The sequence below is a fragment of the Podarcis liolepis genome, assembly GCF_965112155.1.
Source record: "Podarcis liolepis genome assembly, chromosome: 16".
Lineage (NCBI taxonomy): Eukaryota > Metazoa > Chordata > Lepidosauria > Squamata > Lacertidae > Podarcis > Podarcis liolepis.
In genome coordinates, this window is record NC_139567.1 from 12,482,143 (window position 1) to 12,506,632 (window position 24,490).

Below are 24,490 nucleotides of genomic sequence, written 5' to 3' on the forward strand. Positions count from 1 at the left end.
TGGCTGTCACCGCCTGGCGGAAGCCCCGCCCGCTGGGCTCCGGCCGTCACTTCCGCCCGCTCGGCTCCGCAGCTCCAATATGGCGGCGCCCTGTGGCTCCTCACAGCTCTCAGCCGCCGAGCCGCCGCTGAAGATCCCCAAGATGGAGGTGCTGTCTCCCGGCTCTCCCGGGGCCCTCAGCGACGGCAACCCCAGCCTCTCCGACCCTTCCACGCCCAGCGGCGCTTCCCCGCTAGGCCCCGCCGGGCCGGGTTCCGTGGCCGCGGCTACCTCGGCGGGGACTGGGGCCGGCTCGGGGGGCGGCGGCGGCGGCGGGGGCCGCGGCGGGGCCTCCCCGTCCGTCTCCTTCTCGCCCGGAGGCACAGCCACGGCGGCCGCCTGCCGAGGCGTGTCATGGACGCCGGCCGAGACCAACGCGCTGATCGCCGTGTGGGGCAACGAGCGGCTGGTGGAGGCGCGGTACCAGCAGTTGGAGGGCGCCGGCACCGTGTTCGGCAGCAAGGCCCCCGGGCCCGCCATGTACGAGCGGGTCTCCCGGGCCCTGGCCGAGCTGGGCTACGAGCGGACACCGTCCCAGTGCCGCGAGCGCATCAAGGTACGGAGCGCAGCCGCTTGCCCAGCAAGTGATGCTCGAGAGAGGAGGAGGAGGAGGAGGAGGTACCTGGGCGTTCCCTGAAAAGGGTGGCTCATAGCTTGGGGACTTCTCCATGTGGTTGGCTGGCGGGCTTCTTCCTTGGAAATCCCAGCGCACTTAAGTCTTGGCCGAGGAAAGAATTTGCCCTTCCTTCGGGCTTGCTTTGTAAGCCTTCGGTTGATTCTCCAGGGACCTTTTGACAGCCAACCAAACTCATCCCCTAGTGCCCGTTTTGGTTTTGTCAGTCTCTGGTCCGTTGTGACCAACGAAATTAGCTTTAGTGCGGGGCTGGGGACAGTCCGTTTATTGCTTTCTTGGACTTAATTGGGGTCAAGAAATCTTCATTAAAAGGAGAAAACAGGGCAGCACCATCCTATCCAGCAATGCAAGCAGTTGAATGAATATATTTTTTGGTCTAATTCCTAAAGATTTTGTAGCGTTGGCAAGGCCACAGGCTATTATTTTATCTTCTTCTTTTCCTTCAAGAGCAGGATGCTCCCTTTACAAAAGAGTTCCCACGCAGAAACTTTCCGAGTTATCTGCCACAGGCAGCAGGGCTCCAACGAATCACAGGGAGCAGAGCTCTAGATATGAGAAGCAAGGCTGAGAGTTGTTCTTCCAGAAGATAAGATTCCACAGCTTTAAAAATATTAGGAACTGGTTCAATTTCGATTCCTGTGTTTTCTGTACAGTTTAGCAGTCCAGCCCCAAATTTATATTGGTGGTTGTGTGCCATAATGGTGAAGAGCAATATTCAGTGGTAGCTTTATCTGTTCAAGTATAGTAAATGTTTTCTAAATGACAGATTTGTTTGAGGACTTGGTTTAGTTTTGTTCGTGGTATTTGAACATTAATTTTATTATGCAGCATTAAAAAGGGATATTAGCAGTGAATGTGTTGAAGAATGTTAGCTTTTGGAAAGCAAGTGGACAAATTCATGTGGAATGCCAGTAGAACTCAAAGCAAAAATGTCTCAAGCAAGTTAAATCTCATGCAAGTCAAATCATCTGTTTCCATTTTCTGCCAGATTGCAACAGTACACATTGCTGTTTTTAAAATGAATATTATTTATGTTTCTGTTTGGTTTAGTGACTTTTTAGCTGAACAGCAACATCTTATGGAGTAAGTATTGTTGTGAGTTGGTGTGAGGAAGTAGGTTGTGTGCCCGAGTCCTTTCTAATTCCTGAATCCAACAAGGATCCAATAGCTAGACAAGTTTTTTGGTAAAGTCCTCCTAAGTGTGGGTCCTTAAGGTAACAAAGGAAGTGGCTCTGTGCCAGTGGCAAAATGGGTGGGCCCCCATCCCTCAACTGTATTAGAAAGACAAAAGCCAGAGTTGAAGGGTGTGAGCTAAAAACAGGAGGCTGCAGTCTGGGTAATATAGATTCCTAGTTTAGCGGTTGTCTTCTCTGGGAATGTGGTATCTGACAGATCAGTTAACCAGCATCAGAAACATGTAGTTTTCCTTATTTTTCAGTGTGAGAATACATGGATAATGACATTTGTTAGTGACTGGAGTGAAACTTTGTTGGTTCAGTTAATAGTTTTTCTTATTAGGTGGGAAAGGTAGCAGGAATTAGTATAATGGCAAATTAAATTTGCTCATATTCCCAAGTTTTCTTATTTTCCTCTTCACTCTGACTAATATTGAAGATGATGCCATTTAAACTAACTTAACTTGTATTTTGCTTTTTTGAGTCAGTGCTGCTGAAGATAAGTTTCCTTTAATTTTAACATGCTGATATTAATACTAAGATAAGGGGAGGGCATGACTGGATAAAATCCAGTGCCTGCTTCCCTCTGGTGCTGTCAGCTTTGTTAGTGAAAACCACCTGTGTGATAGTGGAAGTGATACAGGAGGAGCAGCAGCAGCAGCACATATTCTAGGATGCTATATTTGGGCTGTTAAGTCATCCACCCACCAACCCACAGCCTTTTGTACAGGCAGTGCAACTGTTCTGTGGGCACAGAGCTGTCACCTTTATCAGACAAGTATTAATCTTTATGACAGTTGTATGTTGCCCCATAACAGAGTTGTCTAGGTCAAGGGTTCCCAAACTATTCCAGATTACCAGTAGTTGCAAGCGTGTCTGAAAATATAATTTAAAATCATACAGCAGCTAGCACTGTGCATTACAATTGCTACAACAGGCAGAAAAACCAGTAAGCAATTTTCAAGTGGTCCATGGGGAAATCTTTCTAGATGCCTTATAGTAAATAAATAGAAAACAGTGAAAATGGACCTACTAAACCATTAGAACTGCTTTTTAAAATATATTACATGGTTTTGTTTTTGGTCTTCAGTTTTTTTATTTTGTATTAACATTTGTATTATTTTGTAAGTTGCTTTGGGTCACTTTTTGTGGAAAAGTGACAAAAATGCAAGAATAATATACAAATAAATACAAATAATACAATATACAAATAATATACACCAAATCCAAAAGCTATGTAGAGACAATAGACCTCTCCATACTGGGTACCTTCAATGTTAAATACATTTTTTAAAGGGGGGTAGAGAAACAACAACCCCAGACTAAGTTATTTAAAAGCTTGGATGAGCAGAAAGGTCTTAACCTAGCACCCAAAAGACCATAAAGATGAAGCTGAGTGGGCCTCTCTGAGGAAGGTTATTCCATGAGTAGGATGCTGTTACTGAAAAGGCAATTTTCCAGGTGGTTACCTGCATCACTTCATTTGATGGGGGCACCCAGAGCAGGGCCTCTGTAGGGGATCTTAAGGTTTTGATAGATACATATGGAAGAAAGCATTCTGTTGGGTAGCCTAGTCCCAAACACTTTAATTGCATGTTGGAGCATCCTCTAGAGTCGGCCTGCCCTTAAGAATTTACATGATTGTTTTAAGCATCACAAGATTGCTATAAGTGGGCTACTCTCATGCAAGAGTCAGAAATTGTTTAAAGCCAGTAAGTAGTGCATGTGCTAAACATGCAAAGCTGGTTAAGCAGTTATGCCCTGCAAGGAGGAAGTGCTTTCAGAATAAATGTTTATTCAGACCAATTATAGCAAGTTGTAGGACAGAACCATAAAGGATTAAAATGGTTGTAGGAATTAAACGACAGAGTAAACATCCAGAAGAATTACATGAAATTGATTGGTAGGCAAGCAATAAAATCAGTCTCTAGCAGCTGAAGATTTTCCAGAAGAGGAAGGTATCCATACTGTGATGGAAGGCTAATGTTTGTTTATGATATTTGTATGCCACTTAGAAGGAGGCAAGATAAACCTCCCTGGCGGGACGGGGGGAGTCCCAAGGTCTGGGTGCAGTAACAGAAAAAGTCTCTTCTTCCTGTTCCACTCAAACAATTTAGGTTTCAAACTGTCAAGAGGGCCTCCAAAGATGAATAGTTAGGCAGGCTCATGTGGGAAAAAGCAGTCTGTCCCAGAAAGTATAAAGGTATGTATCTAGAGGAGCATCTAATGATATCGGCTCTCTTCTCTGTAACCTGAAGTGGTAACAAGCTTTTATGGCTTTAAGGCAGATTGTCAATTTGAATCGATTATCTTGACTCTGGTATAACCATTACGTGTGAGCAATTGTTGATACAGTGGTGCCTCGCAAGACGAAAAGAATCCGTTCTGTGATTCTCTTCATCTAGCGGTTTTTTCGTCTTGCGAAGCAAGCCCATTGACGGATTAGCGCTATTAGCAGCTTTTAGCGGCTTATCTGCTGATCAGATCAGCTGATAAGCGGCTTAGCGGCTTAGAAAAGGGGGGGGAAGGGGAAAAACCCCGCAGGAACTCGCAAGACATTTTCGTCTTGCGAAGCAAGCCCATAGGAGATTCGTTTTGCGAAGCACCTCCAAAACGGAAAACTCTTTCGTCTAGCGAGTTTTCCGTCTTGCGAGGCATTCGTCTTGCGGGGCACCACTGTACTGGTATTCATTTTGCACCTTTGTAACTTTAGCCAGGGCGGGTTGAAGGAGGTCACATATATTTTGGCAGGTTGCCTAATCCTACTATATTTTTACATTGTTTTACTTGCATGCTATATTGATACAATATTGACTAATCCAAAACAGGATTGCTTAGTTTGATTCAGATGAAATTAAAAGTTCCCTTTCATGTTTTTTATACCAGTTGCCACATTGATGCAGGCCCAATAATGCCGGCTGGAAGCTGTGTTCTCCAGGGAAGGGACTTAGGTTTGATTTGTTGTATCACTGGTACCCACTATAGTTCAAGAACTTGAGTGACCAGATGCCTTAGCCAGCTTGCAATCTACATTGTGGAAAGCATTGGATAAAGTAAATTTCTTTAAAATAATTAAACAGCATTATACAGCTTCCACTTAAAAAAATAAAATAATTCTCTCTCTCTCCAAATACCTTGCCCAGTTGTCAATATAATTTAAAGCCCATTACGTATGAATGTATACTTGCTTATACTTAACAAAAGGGTCATACAATCTTACAGAAAATTGTAGATTTGGAAGGAACCATGAAGGTCATCTAGTTCAACCCCCTGCAATGCAGGAAATGTTTGCCCAACTAGGAGCTTGAACCCACAATCCTGAGATTAAGAGTCTCATGCTCTACCAACTGAGCTATATGTTTTTTAACAAAGGAGAGAAATTCAGAAGATTCTACTTATATATGAGCAGTTATGCATCCTTTTACTTGTCTATTATGAGTTTTAAGGCTGCAGTCCTAAAAGCACTTGTTGTTGTTGTTTTCATTTAGTCGTGTCCGACTCTTTGTGACCCCATGGACCAGAGCACGCCAGGCATTCCTGTCTTCCACTGCCTCCCGCAGCTTTGTCAAACTCACATTTGTAGCTTCAAAAACACTGTCCAACCATCTCGTCCTCTGTCGTCCCCTTCTCCTTGTGCCCTCCATCTTTCCCAACATCAGGATCTTTTCCAGGGAGTGTTCTCAAGAGGTGGCCAAAGTATTGGAGCCTCAGCTTCAGGATCTGTCCTTCCAGTGAGCACTCAGGGCTGATTTCCTTAAGAATGGATAGGTTTGATCTTCTTGCAGTCCATGGGACTCTCAAGAATCTCCTCCAGCACCATAATTCAAAAGCATCAAGTCTTCAGCAGTCAGCCTTCTTTATGGTCCAGCTCTCACTTCCATACATCACTACTGGGAAAACCATAGCTTTAACTATACGGACCTTTGTCGGCAAGGTGATGTCTCTGCTTTTTAAGATGCTGTCTGGGTTTGTCATTGCTTTTCTCCCAAGAAGCAGGCATCTTTTAATTTCGTGGCTGCTGTCACTATCTGCAGTGATCATGGCGCCCAAGAAAGTAATCCTTCATGGATCACTGCCTTGTCGTGGTGAAGGGGCTTGAATAACTCAGAGAAGCTATGTGCTATCCTGTGCAGGGCCACCCAAGACGGACATGTCATAGTGGAGAGTTTTGACCAAACGTGATTCACCTGGAGCAGGAACCGGCAAGCCACTCCAGTATCCCTGCCAAGAAAACTCCATGGACAAAAGCACTTATCTGAGTATAAATACTATTGTACTTGTTGAAACTTACTTCTGAGAAGACATGCATAGGATTGCACTGCAGATCAGTGTCTGTCTACAGGCTTTGTTGAATAGATCTTCAGCCATTGTTTGAGATGGCACCCAACTGTTCTAAACAATTTCAACAAGAGCATCAAATGGGGCCATTAAACTATTCCTAATGTATGCAGATTTGAAATAATTATAATGTAACTGAAAAGTTCTAAGTTTCTGGTGATCAATGCTTCATTTTTTAATGAAAGACATAGAAAGCTAATGAGTTAGATCAGTGAAATGGTTTTACATGGTACATTTATGCCTCTGCTTTTCATAAAGAAAGTGCTAAAAAGTTCTACAGAAACAAATTGATGCAGCAGAGCAAGTCAGCAGTTAATGAGCTGATATTTCTTTTTAGAAAGAAAAAGAAAGAAAGAAAGACTTGATTAGCATGCATGTACTGTATAAATATTTGGGAAAGGAAGGACTTTAAAATTCTAAAGAACTCTTTTTTTAAATAGAAAGGAGCTAAAATTGAAAGGAGCTAAAGATGGACGAGCTTGGATGAATAATAAGATTCAACTTTGCTTTAAAAGCTCTTGATCACTTTCATTCATGCATCCTTACTAACTCACGCTGTCTCTTGGGAAGCTTACTGGCCTGGGCTACACTGGAAGTGAAAACAAGTTTGTCCTTAATGTGTTAATTTGAGCATCTTGCTCCTTTTGAATAAAGCAGCATCTACTGGAATCATGAAGTATATATTGGACCACTATTACCTATTCAGCTAAGTAATGAGTGGGCAGCATTAATCTAGATCTTGGGCAACTTCTTTGATGAGCCTTTGAAATGTCTGTAATATGAAAATACACTGCTTAGTTACTTTATATAACGGTTTGCTAAGTTAATCTCATTATCTAATACCTGATTTATTATCATCATTTGTCTTTCTGGATATAACTTTCCTCCTTTTGCCTGGAATAATGAAAGGGATTCATTTTCAAAGGAACTAGTGGTACTGAGGTACACAAATTGGGTACTTGGGGCTTGTCTGCATACAGCAAGAGTGTTTCAGGACATGTGATTTCATTTTGGTCTGTCTTGCGGAGCATATGCAGATTCACTTTCTAGCACTGGTAATCATTTCTGAGGAAGCAAAAGATCACATGAATATTCTAATAGGAATTGAACTGAACCAAACTGGCATCAAACATGGTTGCTCAAATGGGTTGCAACTTTTTATTTGTGCCTTTGTCTAGGTGAATCAATTTTGAAGGTGGAACAGCTAGTTGGGTTGGGTAGGGTAGGGTAGGGTAGGAGGCGGGAAAGGGTAGAATAAGCTGGGGGGGCACTTAATTCTGACTTGTGCTTTTGTGCTCACATGGTGCGCACACCAGTAGTATACCTGTTTCCCTGGATTTTAGCAGGTAGGCTGTGTTAAAATAGTTCTGAATGCTCAGTAGGATTGCTGCTAGTCAGGATTCTTTGTTGGTATTGAAACAAGCAGCGAGAAAATACCTGGAAATGCTAAATTGAGCCCCAAATATTTGAAGTAGTGTTTGTGAATGCTAGGACTCCCAAAATACCTCAGTAGATCATATTAAGACTTCTTGGCTAATTGTGCTAGATGAACTGTTTGTTTTATCTTGACATTTAATAAAAGCGTTTATTATCTCTAATGAACTCGTATTAGTGTCTCCTGTAATACTCTGCTGCTTAGCTAGAGAATCAACTCATTGTCACACAGTTAAGCAACAGTATAGGGATTTGGTGGGTTTAGTTCTGTTGACTTCCCAGTGGGATTAAGTATTGAAAGAATTCCCCCACACCTGTAAGCGATTGTGAAACTTGCTGGAAAATGTCAGAAAAGTGTGTAAAATCACTAAACATGTTCCCTACAGAAGGCTAGAAACACTTCAAATATATTTAGCCTTTTTCCTTTCTAAAAGAAAGAGAAAATGTTCTCCCTGTCTTTTTCTCCCTGTCTTCACATCTCCAAAGTTAGCAGTATGAAATTAACTAACATTATGAAACTTACCATTCTTAGGACCAGTATGGTGTGCTAAGCAGCTCATTTTGTGTGTCATCAAAGGGCAATATATTGTTAGTTGCATTTTTACTTCCGAGGAGGAGGTACTTGTGGGATTTTCTATATTGAGTGTCCTTGGGTACTCTATCCCTTGAGATGGGCGGGGGAGCGCAATTTGCTGCCCTGCCTTAAGCAGCAAAATAACACGATTTCAGCTCCTGGGATTCCAAATATGCATTAGGGCACTGATTAACTCTTCTCTGCATGATTAAGAAATGAGCATCAGATTGTCACTGGGGCAATAGGAGAAGCTGGCAAAGTTACACTTTATAAGAATAAAAATTCAAAGTGGTTGGGAGACAAGAGTGTATTACGGTGCTTGAGTTACTGAATTTCTTCAAATCCTTACAGCTTTTGCCCTTCCTGTTTTATTTTTTCTGTCAATGGAGCAAACTTGCTCTTGCAAATAGGGTGCCCTGTGATGCGGTGTGTGGTCAGTTTTCTGCCTATAGCCCGCTCTTTACATCAGACTCTGTTAATAGGTACAGATTTAAGGTTTTCCAAAGAACAGGTGTTGTATGCAGTTGGAAATCAGGAAGGAAGACCCAGAAGGAAGTATTTGCAAAGCTTTATACTTGCTGCTGCTGTGTAATGCATACTGCTTGCAGCCAAAGTGTAAGAATGAAAGAGGCCAAAACCTGATTGAAGCTTGGTGTATAAGATACTTCAGAATCTAGGGCAGACTGTTGGGTTTAATGTTTTATTATTAGACCTGACCATCGTAGTACTGTGTGTTATGATATTTGAGCATGGGAGTTCAGAGTATTATTGATTTCACCTCTTTTAAATTTCAGCAGCTTCCCAAGAGACAGAGTGAGTTAGTAAGGATGCAAAATATGTAAGTAATATATTTTACTAGCTAAAGAGTTTAGGCCAACAATTTTTTTAAACTTCTTAAATGTTTTCTTTTTGGAGTAAGGGATGATCCAACTGTCTGCTTTTGGTGACTCCTGTTTCTCTCTCTTTCTCTCTCCCTTCCCTTAATCTTCTCCAAACTGTGGGCACAACAGTAGCTGTTCTTTCTCCTCCCTTTGTAAAGGTGTACATCTTATGGGCTTGTTGGTATCTTACTGGGATTTAGTTCTGCATAATATAGCAAGTTTGGGGGCTAAGAAGGGAAAGCCCTTGGTAGTAGACACGAACCAGTAAAAACTGATGTCTTAAAACGATGATCACTTAGATGCGCTGTGCTCTTGAGGCAAATATACAAATGAAAGTGCTGTATGCTGGAAACTAAATGGCTGCAAGAGTTCAACCTGGCTTTAAAGCTACTTGGTAGCATCCTGTTTTGGTTAAAAATAGTAAAATATATATGGTAGAGCTTTGCTCAGCCAAAGTTAGAGATTGAATAAAATTGTGTAGCTTATTTAGAAGTCTTGGTAAGCTAGTTTACACTGACCAGGTGCCTTCTGTCTTTCAGACTCTTCGCAGGTGTTACAGTCGGGTAAAAGAGCACGGCGTTGGGAAAAGGAAAAGCAGTTACACCTTTGAACAGCTGGAGCAGGTGTTTGGTCAAGGAGGGTGGGACTCTCAACCCTGCCAGCCTGTGCTTATCAACAGCAGTGGCCTATACCAAGAGTTGGAGTCAGACGGCAGCACTATGGAGGAATATTCGCAGGACGAATGGGGGAACCACAGTCAGGACCTTCATTGCTACCAGTCAGGAGACCAAGAGTTAGGTATGAAATACTAGTCTTTGTCATTGCTAACTATAATTCTGCTGCTGCCATTTATGCTGCTTGTTGCCATTGTGTATCTTGATGAAGAGGTTTAAATCATCTCATTATAAATAAGGAAAATGGAATGCACAGAGGAGGACTGCTGTACTTCTTTGGCCAGTTTGGTTCATTCTGTCTCCCTCTCTCTGCCTGTGTAGGCTTAACACAGGCTTCCTCAAACTCAGCCCTCCGGATGTTTTTGAGACTACAATTCCCATCATCCCTGACCACTGATCCTGCTAGCTAGGGATCATGGGAGTTGTAAGCCAAAAACATCTGGAGGGCAAAGGTTGAGGAAGCCTGGCTGAACACTTGCTTCCCTACTGGCCACTGCACCCACAAGCTCTCAAGAACACCCCCCACCCCCATTTCTAGAAAATAGCTCACACATGAAAAACAAAAGCTACAGCATTTGAGAGTTTCAAACAGTGCATTTAGATATTGCAAGTTTCCCTATGTTTTACTGATTGTTATTTTCCTTATAGTTATGGATGCACGTGGGTGTTTTTACAGAAATGTTTTTTTCTGTTTGATGTTACTTGAAATAAGAATTGGTGGTACACAGGAAATCTAAATCAGATGCACAGGTTTGTTATATGCAATCTTCAAATATAAGCAGGGCAGAATTGCCTTATGTAAATATTCAATAAAGTGACCTTCTGGCTTGATTCTTGGTATTATTCTTAAGAAGAGTGTGATTCTCTAATCTGTACATAATGCTGAATAAATCTAACTTTTATTGCACTTTCAAGTGCTATTTAAATGTATGTCATGATGTTTAAATTAAAAAAGTAGCAAGTTTTTTTGTTTTTAAATCTAATTTTTAACCCAATATTTGTAACCCAATCTTTCAGATGAAATGCCTGCTATGAAGAAATCACTGAAGATAAAACAGGAATCTTCTGAAGAATCCCAGTGAGTAATTTATGAGTGTCCTACCTGGGAATCTCTGACAGTAGTTGATTTTAGAATGAGGGCATCTAAAAGTTCAGACAATAACTATAAAGTTCTTCAAGCTTTCTCTGTTCAGAACTCGTTCGTATAAAATGGGTCTTTAACCTCTGTAACACATACAGCCATCAGCTGTGTGTATGTTGTCCACTGAAATCCAGACACTGATCTATGTAATGTTCTTACTTTAAATTTTTATCTCCCATCCCATTTTATTTCTCAAGTTGAGGTTGACATTCACCAAATTACTTGTTTGCTAATGATATTCTTATCCTGTCCAGTTCATAATTTGAGCCACTCAAAGTAGCTAACCCACATTAAAAATGCAGTTATAACAGTTATTTGGTTGGTAACTGTGAGAACACGATACTGGACAGGCCATTGGCCTGATCCAGCAAGCTATTATACCTTATATTAAAATAAAAGCAAACAGGCTACAGATAAAATTTGACAGAAGGAGGGAACCAGCAGAATTGACTAACATTCAGGTTAAAGGCCTGATTTTTCTCTGCCTACTGCACACCCCCACCCCTCTCTCTCTGACACACAAAATCCATTCAGGTAGAAATAGAATGTCATTTGGGCCAATCATATCTTCTGAGGCAGGGAATTTTTGAAAGCTGAGTGCTCACAACTGGGAGAGGTTTCATGCAGTCACAGCAATAGCCCTTCAAATGGGAGAGCGACACACAAGCAGGATTATCCAGATAACTTCATTGGGCAGGCAGGATTGTACAATAAGAGAAGATCCTTTAGGTATTCTGGTCTCAATCCATTAAAGGTCATAGCCAGCACTTGAATTGCACCTGGAAGTAAACCGGTGGACAGTGCAGGTAATACAAGGCTAGTAACCCACGCTACTGCAAAGTCTTGCTTGGAAGGAATAATCTTCTGGAAATATTAAAAAGGGATTATGAAAGAGCATATTTTTGTGTTGTGCACAGTCCTGGCTTCCAAAATTTGCTTGTTCCCTAGGAAGATGACATGTGCAACCCTGTTTTTCCAGGGTGACTCCGGACCACCTTTATTATCTAAGTAGCAGTTTGCAGGATTGTGTCGTTGTGTGTGATTGACTGTGTTGAATGCAGGTTTCCTGCTTGGCAGGGGGTTGGACTCGATGGCCCTTGTGGTCTCTTCCAACTCTATGATTCTATGATTCTACTTGGAAATTCCTCTTTTCACATCCTGGAATGCTTGCAAGACACAGTAGTCTTCATATGGGTGGGTTTATCAGGCAGCGCACAGCCATTTAAATCCGCAGGACACCAGTTAGATGTGTCCCCACACCAAAGAGGGTAACTGCTAGTTAGGTCTCAGTACACCTTTGAAATAATTTGGCAAAGACAGGTCAAGCTGCTGAATAAGCCAAGATAATTGTACTTGTAACAAACTTTTGGAAAGATGTTAGATCACTATGTGGGACTCAAACCTATGACCATGAGGTGAAGAGTCTCATGCTCTACCAACTGAGCTATCTAGAGATCAAACCTGGGACTTTCTGCATGCCCTGCCTCTGAGCTTTCTTTGAATTATGCTAGATAACGCTAGGACCATTTTAAATGGTGCATTTAGAATTATTGTGGTGATTAAGGAGAACCACAGTTATCCACGGTGTATAAGCTTTACTGACCCGAAAATGCCTTTGGAGCAAGCAGGTCAGGTTAGTTATATGAAATTATATTCAAAAAGATCCAGGGCAACATTTTTAATTTCTGTAGCTACTACGTGTGTTTACAGTGTCAGATGTTCTTGCAAAGGGGTCAGCAAACCTTTTCAGCAGGGGGCTAATCCACTGTCCCTCAGACCTTGTGGGGGGCCGGACTATATTTTGAAAAAAGAATGAATTCCTATGCCCCACAAATAACCCAGAGATGCATTTTAAATAAAAGGACACATTCTACTCATGTAAAAACACGCTGATTCCCAGACCGTTTGTGGGCCGGATTTAGAAGGCGATTGGGTCGGATCCGGCCCCCGGGCCTTAGTTTGCCTACCCATGTTCTTGCATATGAAAGTTGGTGTTTAAAACTTATACCTCTTGTGCTCTTCTAAACTAAGGTTACCAGATTTTTTTCCCAATGAACCCGGGGACACTTTTCAACTTCAAAGGATTTTGTATGGGGACTGATTTGTAAATCCGGGGACTGTCCCTGGGAAATGGGGACGTCTGGTAACCTTATTCTAAACCCCTTGATTGCCTGCCTTAAACCTTACACTTTGTTTTTTTCTTTCTCTTTAAGGAAGCGTGATATGATGCAGAATATTGTACAGATCTTGGAATCCGTCCAGTTAAAATGGGAATTATTTCAGAGCTGGACAGACTTCTCTAGGCTGCATCTTTCTAACAAACTGGCCATTTTTGGCATTGGCTACAACACACGGTGGAAGGAGGATATCCGCTACCACTACGCAGAGATTAGTTCCCAAGTCCCCCTTGGCAAGCGGCTCCGGGAATATTTCAACTCGGAGAAACCAGAGGGCAGGATCATAATGACCAGGGTACAGAAAATGAACTGGAAGAACGTTTACTACAAATTCCTAGAGATCACAATTAGCGAAGCCCGGTGCCTAGAGCTTCACATGGAGATTGACTGGATTCCTATTGCTCACTCTAAGCCAACAGGTGGAAATATTGTGCAGTATTTATTACCTGGGGGTATTCCTAAGAGCCCAGGTCTGTATGCCATTGGTTATGAAGACTGTCACGAGAAACTACAGTCTCCTGATCATGAGGGCGTCAGCCAAGACCCTGAAAATGAGACACTGGGGGAAGCAGATATGCCCCTGTCACAAGCGTCGCTCAAAGTTGAGATGGAATCCACCCGAATAATATATTGTTACCTTGGTATTGCCGAGGTCAGAACTCTTCAGCAGTGCTTATTCTTACATTTTCAAGCAAACACCAAAACCTTCAGCAAAGAGTGGGTTGGAATCAATGGCTTTTTATCTCAAAACTGCATTGTAGACCCGGGAATTTCTCCCAAGTCCATCTACATCAAATTTGTAGAAGTGGAGAGGGACTTCCTTTCTGCTGGCTCTTTGGTAGAGTGTCTGGAAAAAGCCATTGGATACCCTTTGAAATTTAACAACTGAATTTCGTCCTTCATAAGGATTGCAAGTTTGACTCTTCTGTGGCATTGGGGCATCTTACAGGACTGGGCGAAATAAGCCTTCCTGAATGAACTTGAACAAAAAGACACTTGCGAATGATTTTACAAAATGCGTATCCCAAGTCAGTAAAATATACAGCTTACTTGCCTTGGGCCAGTCAGCTGGTTTTGTAAAGAGAAGACTCTGAAAGGGAGCCTGTAAATACAATGACTGTTGGTACATTCCACGTTGGACAAACGTACACTTTGCGTTTCATATGAAAAAAGCTGTTTTCCACAATGTCTCATTTTTACACATCTTGTCTCTATAAGTGTTATTACAGTTATGTAATAAATAAGCAATAGATAATGGCAAGTTTAAACTTGGAGTCACTTGAGACTGTTTTTCAGTGCCACCCTTTGCTCCTCTTGTATATAATTTAGCATTTCACTTTTTTCACCCATCAAGTGTTTTTTACTATTTCCAACCAGTGTTGCCTGCAAAAACTTCTGTTTCTGTGATGTATCCCACTTTACTAGTAGTGTTGCCATATCAACTTTTTTTTTGTTGTTTTGGTTATTTTATTTTTTTACATTAAAGTAATCCCTGGCATTTTTAAACAAATTTAGTTCGCCTCTTTATGTGGCAGTGAAAGTAACTCAACTGCTGGGATGCATTTTGCCATACCATGCTTTTATCAAATACAATCAAAGCTGTGAGAAGGGGGTGGGAGGTGGGGCGGGGAAAGTTATGGACCAGGGGAGTAAGCCTTTTTAATGCCTCATCAAAATGTGACTATATAAGCCCCATTACGCTGCTGGCAAGGTCCGGCTTTTTAAAAGTTCTTTTTTTAAAAACCTCATTGATCAGTGGAAGTTGTGGCATACAATGAATGTGTCAGTCCAAATAAAAACAAACAAACGTGAGTTTTCAGAAATGTGTTTCTTACTCGGTGGTGTCTCCCTGGACATAGAAATGATCTTCACAGTTATTTATGCTCCATCATCCCTCACACCTGGCATAAAGCAAGAATGTCTGTACTTTCAGAAGGTAAGGATGTAAACACCTTTGGGAGGATGTCTGGGGGTTCAAGGTACCATCACTGTGTTTCTAAAAACAAACTGAACTTGTAAGTTACAAAGCACTAGAGCTTGGTTCAGAATTGCCCTTTATTCTTGAATTACGGATCTGTGGAAATTTGTGGTAACTTCTAACAGAGAGATGCAAGAACTGGTTGGTATGTTGTTGTTGTTGTTGTTGTTTAGTCATTTAGTCGTGTCCAACTCTTCGTGACCCCATGGACCAGAGCACGCCAGGCACTCCTGTCTCCCACTGCCTCCCGCAGTTTGGTCAAACTCATGCTGGTAGCTTCGAAAACACTGTCCAACCATCTCGTCCTCTGTCGTCCCCTTCTCCTTGCACCCTCCATCTTTCCCAACATCAGGTTCTTTTCCAGGGAGTCTTCTCTTCTCATGAGGTGGCCAAAATACAATCTGTCCTTCTAGTGAGCACTCAGGGCTGATTTCCTTCAGAATGGATAGGTTTGTTGTTCTTGCAGTCCATGGGACTCTCAAGAGTCTCCTCCAGCACCATAATTCAAAAGCATCAAGTCTTCAGCGATCAGCCTTCTTTATGGTACAGCTCTCACTTCCATACATCACTACTGGGAAAACCATAGCTTTTACTATACGGACCTTTGTTGGTAAGGTGATGTCTCTACTAATACCGCTTTTAAGAAGCACATGAAGACATACAACATTTTTCTAGTATCAGCAGTGAGGGATCAGCATGGAGCATGAAATCTTGCACTTTTCTGGGGTTGTACATAGCCAGAATTTCCAGTCATAGTTCTCTTCTGAGTTGTGTTGGCACTTGGTACATCACCTCTCTTTAATAGAAAGACATTCTCCATCACTGGGGTATAGGAGACCTGGAAAGAGAGGCACACTGCTTCCTTACCTGGAATAAAATCACAACTCTGTCTTCCTGCTTTATTTCTCTACCCAACAGACTGGAGAAATTGATTTTGGGGGTAAGTTTTTATCACATGGATAAAACTCAGTGTTTTATTCCTACCTACCCTACTTTTCTGTGCATAAGACGTCCCCATGTATAAGACACAAGGGCCCTTGTGCTAGCAGACAGAGAAGGTTGACCCTGCAAGTAAGTGTAAAATTGATGCAAGATAGTACACACACATCCCCAACTCATTCATTTAACCCAGAGAAAAACCATGTATGATGGTATCAAAAGCAGATGAGAGGCCGAGAAAGAGCACTGGGATTGCCTTCCCCCTTTTTGCTGTCCCGCTAAAGGTCATCCACAAGAACGACAGAGACAGGCTTTGTGCCAAACTCGGACCTGAAGCCTGGTTGGAAAAGGTCCAGATAATCTGTGTCCTTCAAGAGTGGCTAAACTTACTCGAGATGGTGATAGAAGCACAAATCCAAAAGGCCTATTTCTGATGTGGAAGCAGTTCTCAGAACCTCTAGACACAGGGTGGGCTTTCTCAAGAGCAGCAGTACTATCACCTTAACATTAAAAAAAAAAACACTTTTAAACTGAAGATATCCCCCCCCCCCCCGAGAGCTTATAAACCTCCAGTTGTCCCCAGGAATGAATATCATTCCTGTTTCTGTCAGCAGAGGGAGCCATGTAGTAAAAAAAACCGCAAAGGTTCTGCCAAGTTACAGCCCTCTGTTAAAACTACCATATTGGCCTGAATATAAGTCGCACCTGAATATAAGCCACACCTTTAAAAAAAAATTGGGGGGGGGTAGAAGAAAAAAAAGACAATACCCGGATATAAGCTGCTCCTTTAAAATTCCGCAAGCACACCCGTTCCGTTTCACCATATGTCTGTTTCAGCAGCGATATCGTAAAAGCCAGTTTTTGTACGGTTGCAAATTTAAGCTGCACTTTAACTTTTCACATTTGGGAAAAAAAAGTGAGGCTTATATTCAGGCCAATACAGTATTATCTGTCCACGAACAGGCATCCAAGCAGCTGAATTAACTTAGGATCATAGAATTTTAGAGTTAGAAGGGACCGCAAAGCCACGTAGTCCAACCCCTTGCAATGCATGAATCTTTTCCCCCAAAGTGGAGCTTGAACCCAGTACCCTGAGATAGAGTCTCATGCTCCACCGACTGAACTTAACAGTTGGGAAGTAAGACAAGGGCCACCAGAGATTTAGGTATATCTGTTCCTACAGGGTCAGATTTAAGGTGCTGGTTTTGACCTTTAAAGCCCTTCACGGCCTAGGACACTCATACCTATGGGACCGCCTCTCCCAGTATGTCCCACAGAGGACCTTAAGGTCCATAAATAGCAACACCCCAGAGGTCCTGGGCCCTAAGGAAGTCAGATTAGCCTCAACCAGAGCCAGGGCCTTTTTAACACTGGCTCCACCTGGTGGAACGCTCTGCCTCATGAGACCAGGGCCCTGCAGGATCTGATTTCTTTCTGCAGGGCCTATAAGACAGAGTTGTTCCGCCTGGCTTTTGGCTTGGAGCCAATTTGATTCCCTCCCCATCTTTCTTTTTCCTTCTCCTCCTGTGATTGAACTCCTATTTGGGGACTTCCCTGGCTTTTTTCTGGCCCACGTAGGACCAGTCTGGATAGTTGGCCTTGGTGAAGACTTGACGTTTTGATCCCCAAAAAAGTTTTTGATTTGAGTTCCTACTGAAATGAGGCTGCATTTTAATGTTGCATTTTAATCTTGTTTTTAAGTTGTATTTCAATCCATTGTTTTTATACCGGTGTTAGCCGCCCTGAGCCCGGTCTTGACTGGGGAGGGCGGGGTATAAATAAAATTTAATAATAATTTAATAATACATTCTCTAGGGAGAAGCAGTTGTTTGTAAATTAAAATAACAAAGATTTGTTTAAATTCCCAAAACCACCTGACCAAAAGCTTCTGAGGTTAAAGGAGGCTGATGACAATGGAAACTATAGAATTGAAGAGTTAGAAGGGGTCCCGAGAGTCATTTGGTCCACCTCATGTCTGCAAAAAATACTTTTTCCCATTTCCAAATGTGCCCACTACCAGACAAGTTTGGGAAGCCTTGCTTCAAAGAAACCAGAAGTTGTAGAGACTGTGCGTGAATCAAATATTTGTGACACAAATATGTGGGAGAAAGTTGAAAATGAAAACAAGAGGGGGAAATGGAAAAGAGGAAATAGATTTGCTCAAGCCTCTGGCAGCTTATCGTTAGTACCTTGGAGAGAGAAATTGGGACAGAGGGTATATGTGTCGTGTAGTTTTAAAATGAAACTTCTTTGTTATATAGGGATGGTTCAGTCTCCGGGACTTTACCCTTCTCTCTCCCCACTCTCTCTAAGAACAAACTCAGCTGCTGAGTACTGACAGTGCTGTAGACGAAGCAGGGTCACTGAAAAACAAGAGGGAAGCATTCACTTAGTAAACTGGATCCCAATGTTTCTGAAATACAAAAAAAAAAAGCATGGAGGGGACTTCAAAAGAGGAGGGGCAGGCAGAAATTCTCAGATTCAGTCCCTGGCATTTCTAGACAGGTCAGGGGAAAACACTACCAGTCCATATAGACCAGGGTTTCCCAACTTGCATCTCCAGCTTGTCTTTGAATACATTGCCCATCATCCCTGACCACTGGTCCTGCTAGGGATGATGGGAGTTGTAGTCCCAAAATAGCTGGAGACCCAAGGTTGGGAAACCCTGATGCAGACCATACTCTGCTTAGGTAGACCAGTGGTCTGGCTTCATGTAACAAGGCTACCGCAGCAAACTAGAAGTGATGAGACGAGGTCAGGGATCTTATCAGCATCACTGTTTTCATCTCTTTAGCTCTGGGGACTCTTGACATTGATGGTTCAAAATGACAGGCAATAGGTTTCTCCAGGAGGACAAAATAGATTAACATGCAGCTGGGCTGAGCAAATCTAATCTGTTCATATTTAGAGATTTGCTTAAATCCTGATTTGATTTAAGAACATGTAAAAGTTGTTACTCCACCGACCAAATCTGATTAGGCATTCACTGGATATTGCTTGTGTTCATTTGGAGGTTCATTTCACTAGCTAGTAATTATTTCAGAGGGAGAGGGATACAGATCTATTATACTTAAGAGGTAAATTGCTAAATGAAGTGGTCAGCCATCTCCCCTGGGCCACTTTCCACATGGAGAGAAACGAGGCTCAGAATTGCTTCCCCTGTTCCCTATATAATAAAGGTAAAGGTAACCCTGCCTGTGCGGGCCAGTCGTGACTGACTCTGGGGTTGCGTGCTCATCTCACTTAAGAGGCCGGGAGCCAGCGCTGTCCTCAGACACTTCCGGGTCACGTGGCCAGCGTGACGAAGCTGCTCTGGTGAGCTAGCACCAGCACAGCGCACGGAAACACCGTTACCTTCCCGCTATAAAGCGGTACCTATTTATCTACTTGCACTTAGGGGTGCTTTCGCACTGCTAGGTGGGCAGGAGCTGGGACCGAACGACGAGAGCTCACCCCGCCGCGGGGATTCGAACTGCCGACCATATGATCGGCAAGTCCTAGGCACTGGGGTTTACCCACAGCGCCACCCGCGTCCCACTCCCTATATAATAGCAGCAATAATTTTATTATTTATATGCCACCCATCTGACTGGGTTGACCCAGCCACCCTGGGCAGCTCCCAACAGAATATTAAAAAACACAATAAAGCGTCAAATCCTTGCTTCAGTTCATTTTGTCTTAGTGTATTCAAAGGCTGGCCCGCAAACGGTGCTTTATTAGATTACACATGACCCACCTGCAACTTGGGGAATTATGTGCTCCCTACTGCTATGTTCTCCCCCACTTTCCCAAGTGGCAAAATGTTCTAGGGACTGTACCAGTGATGGCTGGCCCCCATTGTGGGCTGGTGAGCTGGAAGGCAAGGAGCCAAACAGTAGGGGGAGCCAGAGCCAGGCAGAACCAGCTAATTTGACCTTTGTCCCCGTCTTCCACCCTGAGTCTATAACTCTGTGATCAGGTTGCCTCCTACCTTTTCTCGCAACAAAAAGCCTTAAATGCTGTGACCTTTCCTTATAAGGGTTTTGCTTCACCCCTCTGATCAGTGAGCCTTGTAAAGAGTTTGCCACATTAAAAGTCCTACTTTGCCCCCATCTCTCTCGGCCACCAACACTTATTTTTTTCTTGGAATCTCTGAACAATCTGAATGGAGAGGTCCCTACATGGAGTGTCCAGCTCAAAAGTTACCTGGAGGAAAAGATGGCCACATGCTTCTCCACCGCGAAGGACTGACATTTGAGCAGCGCGGTCCAAGTTTCAGATGTAAACATTCCTTCCGATGCCAAGCATAACATTCCACAACTTTCCATGTTATGCATTTCTAAATACACAGACTAGGGAAGCATTTCTCCCTCTATCAAGTCAGGACAATTTCCCAGGACGAAGTGTGACCCAATAGTGTGATTTGGGTGCCCCTTTTACATCCTGCCTGTTGAGAAATAACTGGTGGGAATGGACTTTTATGGCAACCAAGAACCAAGGCCTTGCTCAGAAGTAAGTGTTTATAAAACACAGCTCTCTTTCCTCTGCTTATTTAGGATTGAGACTAATAACTAAGCATTGCTTCATGCCTGCTGGATTAGGGCCATTAAGTGACTTGGACCTGGGCTCCTTTTCTTGCTCAACTACATAATCACTAGGCATAAACCCAATCCTTGGGTAAACCGTGAGCAGGTTCAGTTCCTCATCTGCAAAATGGGGATAATGGTATTCTACCCTACCAGCAGCAGCTGTATGGTGCAACATGCTTGCCTGTAAAGCTCTTTATGAACTGGTTGCAGAGTATTCAATGCATCCGCAAAGACTGACAGAGCTAAATCTTCTTCCTCCACTGTGGCAGGGAGATGACCCATCCTAAATGTGAGTATGCCAGAGGAAGGGGGCCACAACTGAGTAGACACAGTCAAGGCCTTTTTCAGCCGGAACTCACCAGAACTGAGTTCCGGCACCTCTCAGATGGGTGCCACTGCCATTATAAGAGAACAAAGGAGGATTTCATGGTGAGTTCTGGCACCTCTCTTTCTAGAAAAATAGCACTGGGCACAGCAAATGTTAGTCTAGGGGGGGTAAAGGTCCCAAATTCAATCCCTGGCATTTCGAGGTAGGGCTATAAAAGACTCCTCTCTTGGACCCTGCTTCCAGTCAGTATAAACAGTGAAGTTAAAGGTTCAATGGTCTGATTCGGTATGAAATGGGACTCATCCATGTTGTGGATAGCAAGCTTCTTTTGCTTCCATTCATTCTGTTGTCCACATGGCAATCTCCTCCAAATCACTGCCTTCCCACACTCTCCACAATCCAGATTTCCTCATACCTTCTCCTTTCCAGAGTATCCACAGCATAAGAAAATCCCTGTGGATTTTGCAAAAGAAAACAAAGGTTCGGTGTACTTAATATTCAAGGGCCATCAACTTTTGAATAGAAGCACTACAGTACAGCCATACTGCACAGTGCTCATTTTGACTCCATGCAGTCAGGGGTGTGAGCATTTTTGTGCTTCTAATAAGGGAGTGACACTTTCCTGCTTATTTTAGACTGAAACTTGCCAGACTGAGAACACAGCTACGCAAAGCAACTCTGCAAACAATATGTGTGTCAGCTGAGGTGGCTTACACCTATTGAGTGTAATCTAGGGCAGCCTCCTGCAAGCTAGCAGGAGTGTAATCTAGGGCAGCCTCCAAATGTTGGGTTAGGTGGGAGCTGTAATCCAAAACATCTGGAGGGCACCAGGTTGGGGAAGGATGCTGCGGAGTGTTCCCAGTTCCCAGAGAGGTAGCCATGTTGGTCAGTCCCAAAAACAATGCATCTTGCAGCTCTGTTAAAGAGGAACACAATTATTGTAGCAGAAACTATGTGACGTATGACGTGTTAAGGTAAAAAGGTAAAGGACCCCTGGACAGTTAAGTCCAGTCAAAGGCGACTATGGGGTTGTGGCGCTCATCTCACTTTCAGGCTAAGGGAGCCAGTGTTTGTCCACAGACAGCTTTCTGGGTCATGTGGCCAGCATGACTAAACCGCTTCGGGTGCAACAGATCACCATGATGGAAGCCAGAGCTCATAGAAACACCATTTACCTTCCCGTCACAGTGGTACCTATTTATATACTTGCACTGGCATGCTTTCGAACTGCTAGGTTAGCAGGAGCTGGGACAGAGCAACCGGAGCTCACCCCGTTGCAGGGATTCAAACCACCGACCTTCCAATCGGCAAGTCTAAGAGGCTCAGAGGTTTAGACCACAGCCTCTCAGTTGGTAGCAGGTATATAAGACACATACACCCTTGAGTGTATTGTAGGGATAGCCAACATGCTCCCCTGCAGATGTTATCGGACTACAACTACCATAATCTCTGATCATTAGCTATGATGGCTGGGGCTGGTGGAAACTGGGAGTCCAGCAACATCTGGAGGGCTACAGGTTCCCCATCCTGGTGAAGAAAGAGAAAACGAAAAGCTTGAGGGCAGATGGTAATTAAATGCAAGATTTACATACCATGGCCCTGTTTCTACCAAGAACACGCTAATTTCCTAAAGTCAGCATAAAAAGCTGCCTCTATAGAATTGGAAGGGACCCTGAGGGTTCTCTGTTCCAACCCCATACAATGGAGGACACTCAGCTTGATCAAACATGACAGATGGCCACCCAACGCCTGCTTTTAGAAGTCCAAGGAAGGAGAGCCCACCACCTTCTGAGGGCGTTCGTTCCACCGTCAACAGTTCTTACCACCAGAAAGTTCTTCCTGATTATTTAGTTGGAATCTCCTTTCTTGTAACTTGAAGCCATTGATTTGACTCCTAATCTCCAGAGCAGGAGAAAACCAGCTTGCTCCACCATCCACGTGAAAGCCCTTTAGATATTTGAAGATGGCTATCATATCATAGGGATGCGGGTGGCGCTGTGGGTTAAACCACAGAGCCTAGGGCTTGACGATCAGAAGGTCGGTGGTTCAAATCCCCACAATGGGGTGAGCTCCCGCTGGTTGATCCCTGCTCCTGCCAACCTAGCGTTTCGAAAGCACATCAAAGGGCAAGTAGATAAATAGGTACCACTCTGGTGGGAAGGTAAACGGCATTTCCGTGCGCTGCTCTGGGTTGCCGGAAGCGGCTTAGTCATGCTGGCCACATGACCCGGAAGCTGTACGCCGGCTTCCTCGGCCAATAAAGCGAGATGAGCGCTGCAACCCCAGAGTCATCCACGACTGGACCTAACGGTCAGGGGTCCCTTTACCTATCATATATCTCAGTCTCTTCTGCAGGCTAAACACACCCAACCCCCTCAACTGTTCTTCCTAAGGCTTGGTTTCCAGATGATGCAGTGGTTAGAGGGTCAGGCCAGGACTAGGGAGACCCAGGTTCAAATCCCCCCTTGCCTGTGAAACTCAGGTGACTTAGGCCTAGGTGGCCTTACCTAGGTCTTTACCTTTAAGCCAAACCTACCTTACAGGGTTATTGTGGAGGTAAAACAACCCAGGAAGCAGTCTTATGCCGAGTTAGAATTTTAATCCTTCTAGCTCGGTAACGCCTGCCCTGGCTCACAGGGTTTCAGACAGGAGCCTCTCCCAGTCATACGTGGAGATGCCATGGAGCATTGAACCTGCGGCCTTCTGCGTCACCACCCTTCTCCTGAGGAGGGAGCGGGGGAGAGAACTAAGTATATCAGCTTGAGCTCCTTGGAAGAAAAGCAATAAACGAATAAGTAAATAAATACGTAATCAACTAAACTGACAAATTCCGGCATTTTCAAGGTCTGTGCTTAATCCAGGACTTCCCAAACTTGGCTCGACAGCCGCTTTTGGACTACAACTCCTATCATCTCCAGCATAGGAGCCAACTCCTAGAGGTCGAGGTCCCTTTGCCCCCCCCCCATTAAATTTTTTGAGCCCCTCTCCCCCGTTTATGGGCATTGCCATTCAAATCGTGTGTGTGCACTGCATCTTGTGATTGGTTATGCACACAGGAGCCAAGGGGCTGAGGGGGTCTTCTGCCTCCCCATAAAATATTTGAGGGGGGCGCCCCCCCCCAAGTTGATTGCCATTCAAATAGCGTGCGTGTGCTGCATCATGTGAATGATTATGCGGGGCGGAGTTTACCTGCCCCCGCCCCCAATGTTTTATTCAAGTTGGCACCCCTGATCCCTAGGTAGCAGGACCAGTGGTCAGGGATTCTGGCGGAGATATCTACGCAGCTCGCTGACTTCTTCGTGGGTCCGAATGAAAGGATCGCGTTAGGCTTTTTTCTTTCGCCTCCCCCCCAATTCTTCCTGGCTCCACAGGCAGCGACGGCGTCAAGCGGGCAAGCTGCCATCCACCAGCATCACCAGTTGCAGCGATGTCCCAAATCGGCCCCAGTTCTCTCTCTACCTGCTTGGCGGGTGCCTTGCAACTTAAACGCCCTTGCTTAGCCCCCGCCTCTGCGATCTGGAAGGGTTCAAAACAAGACGAAGCAAGAAGCCGTCGCTGGTGATCACAGTCGGCTTCCTCCAAACAAGAGCTGCAACCCCGGATCCCTTCC

General features: G+C 43.9%; 1 protein-coding gene and 1 long non-coding RNA gene across 3 annotated transcripts; one reads left to right on the top strand and one right to left on the bottom strand.

The window, feature by feature from the left end:
- The first annotated feature begins 51 nt into the window (after nucleotides 1-51).
- MSANTD2 (Myb/SANT DNA binding domain containing 2) lies at nucleotides 52-14,879 on the top strand. The gene is given in 6 exon segments (XM_083480542.1): nucleotides 52-595; nucleotides 8,989-9,019; nucleotides 9,022-9,032; nucleotides 9,615-9,873; nucleotides 10,767-10,827; nucleotides 13,104-14,879. Coding segments are annotated over 6 exon segments (1,731 nt in total). The 5' UTR covers nucleotides 52-79; the 3' UTR covers nucleotides 13,957-14,879.
- A 3,022-nt stretch (nucleotides 14,880-17,901) lies between these two features.
- Nucleotides 17,902-24,472, bottom strand: LOC310695846. Of its 2 annotated transcripts, XR_014520281.1 has the most exons (4): nucleotides 24,340-24,472; nucleotides 23,417-23,602; nucleotides 20,170-21,333; nucleotides 17,902-18,347 (listed from the first exon to the last, which is right to left on the bottom strand). It is a non-coding gene; the product is annotated as an uncharacterized lncRNA (long non-coding RNA). The 2 variants fall into 2 exon arrangements; XR_014520282.1 differs by lacking the exon at nucleotides 17,902-18,347 and having other exon boundaries at nucleotides 18,440-21,333.
- Nucleotides 24,473-24,490: the final 18 nt, after the last annotated feature.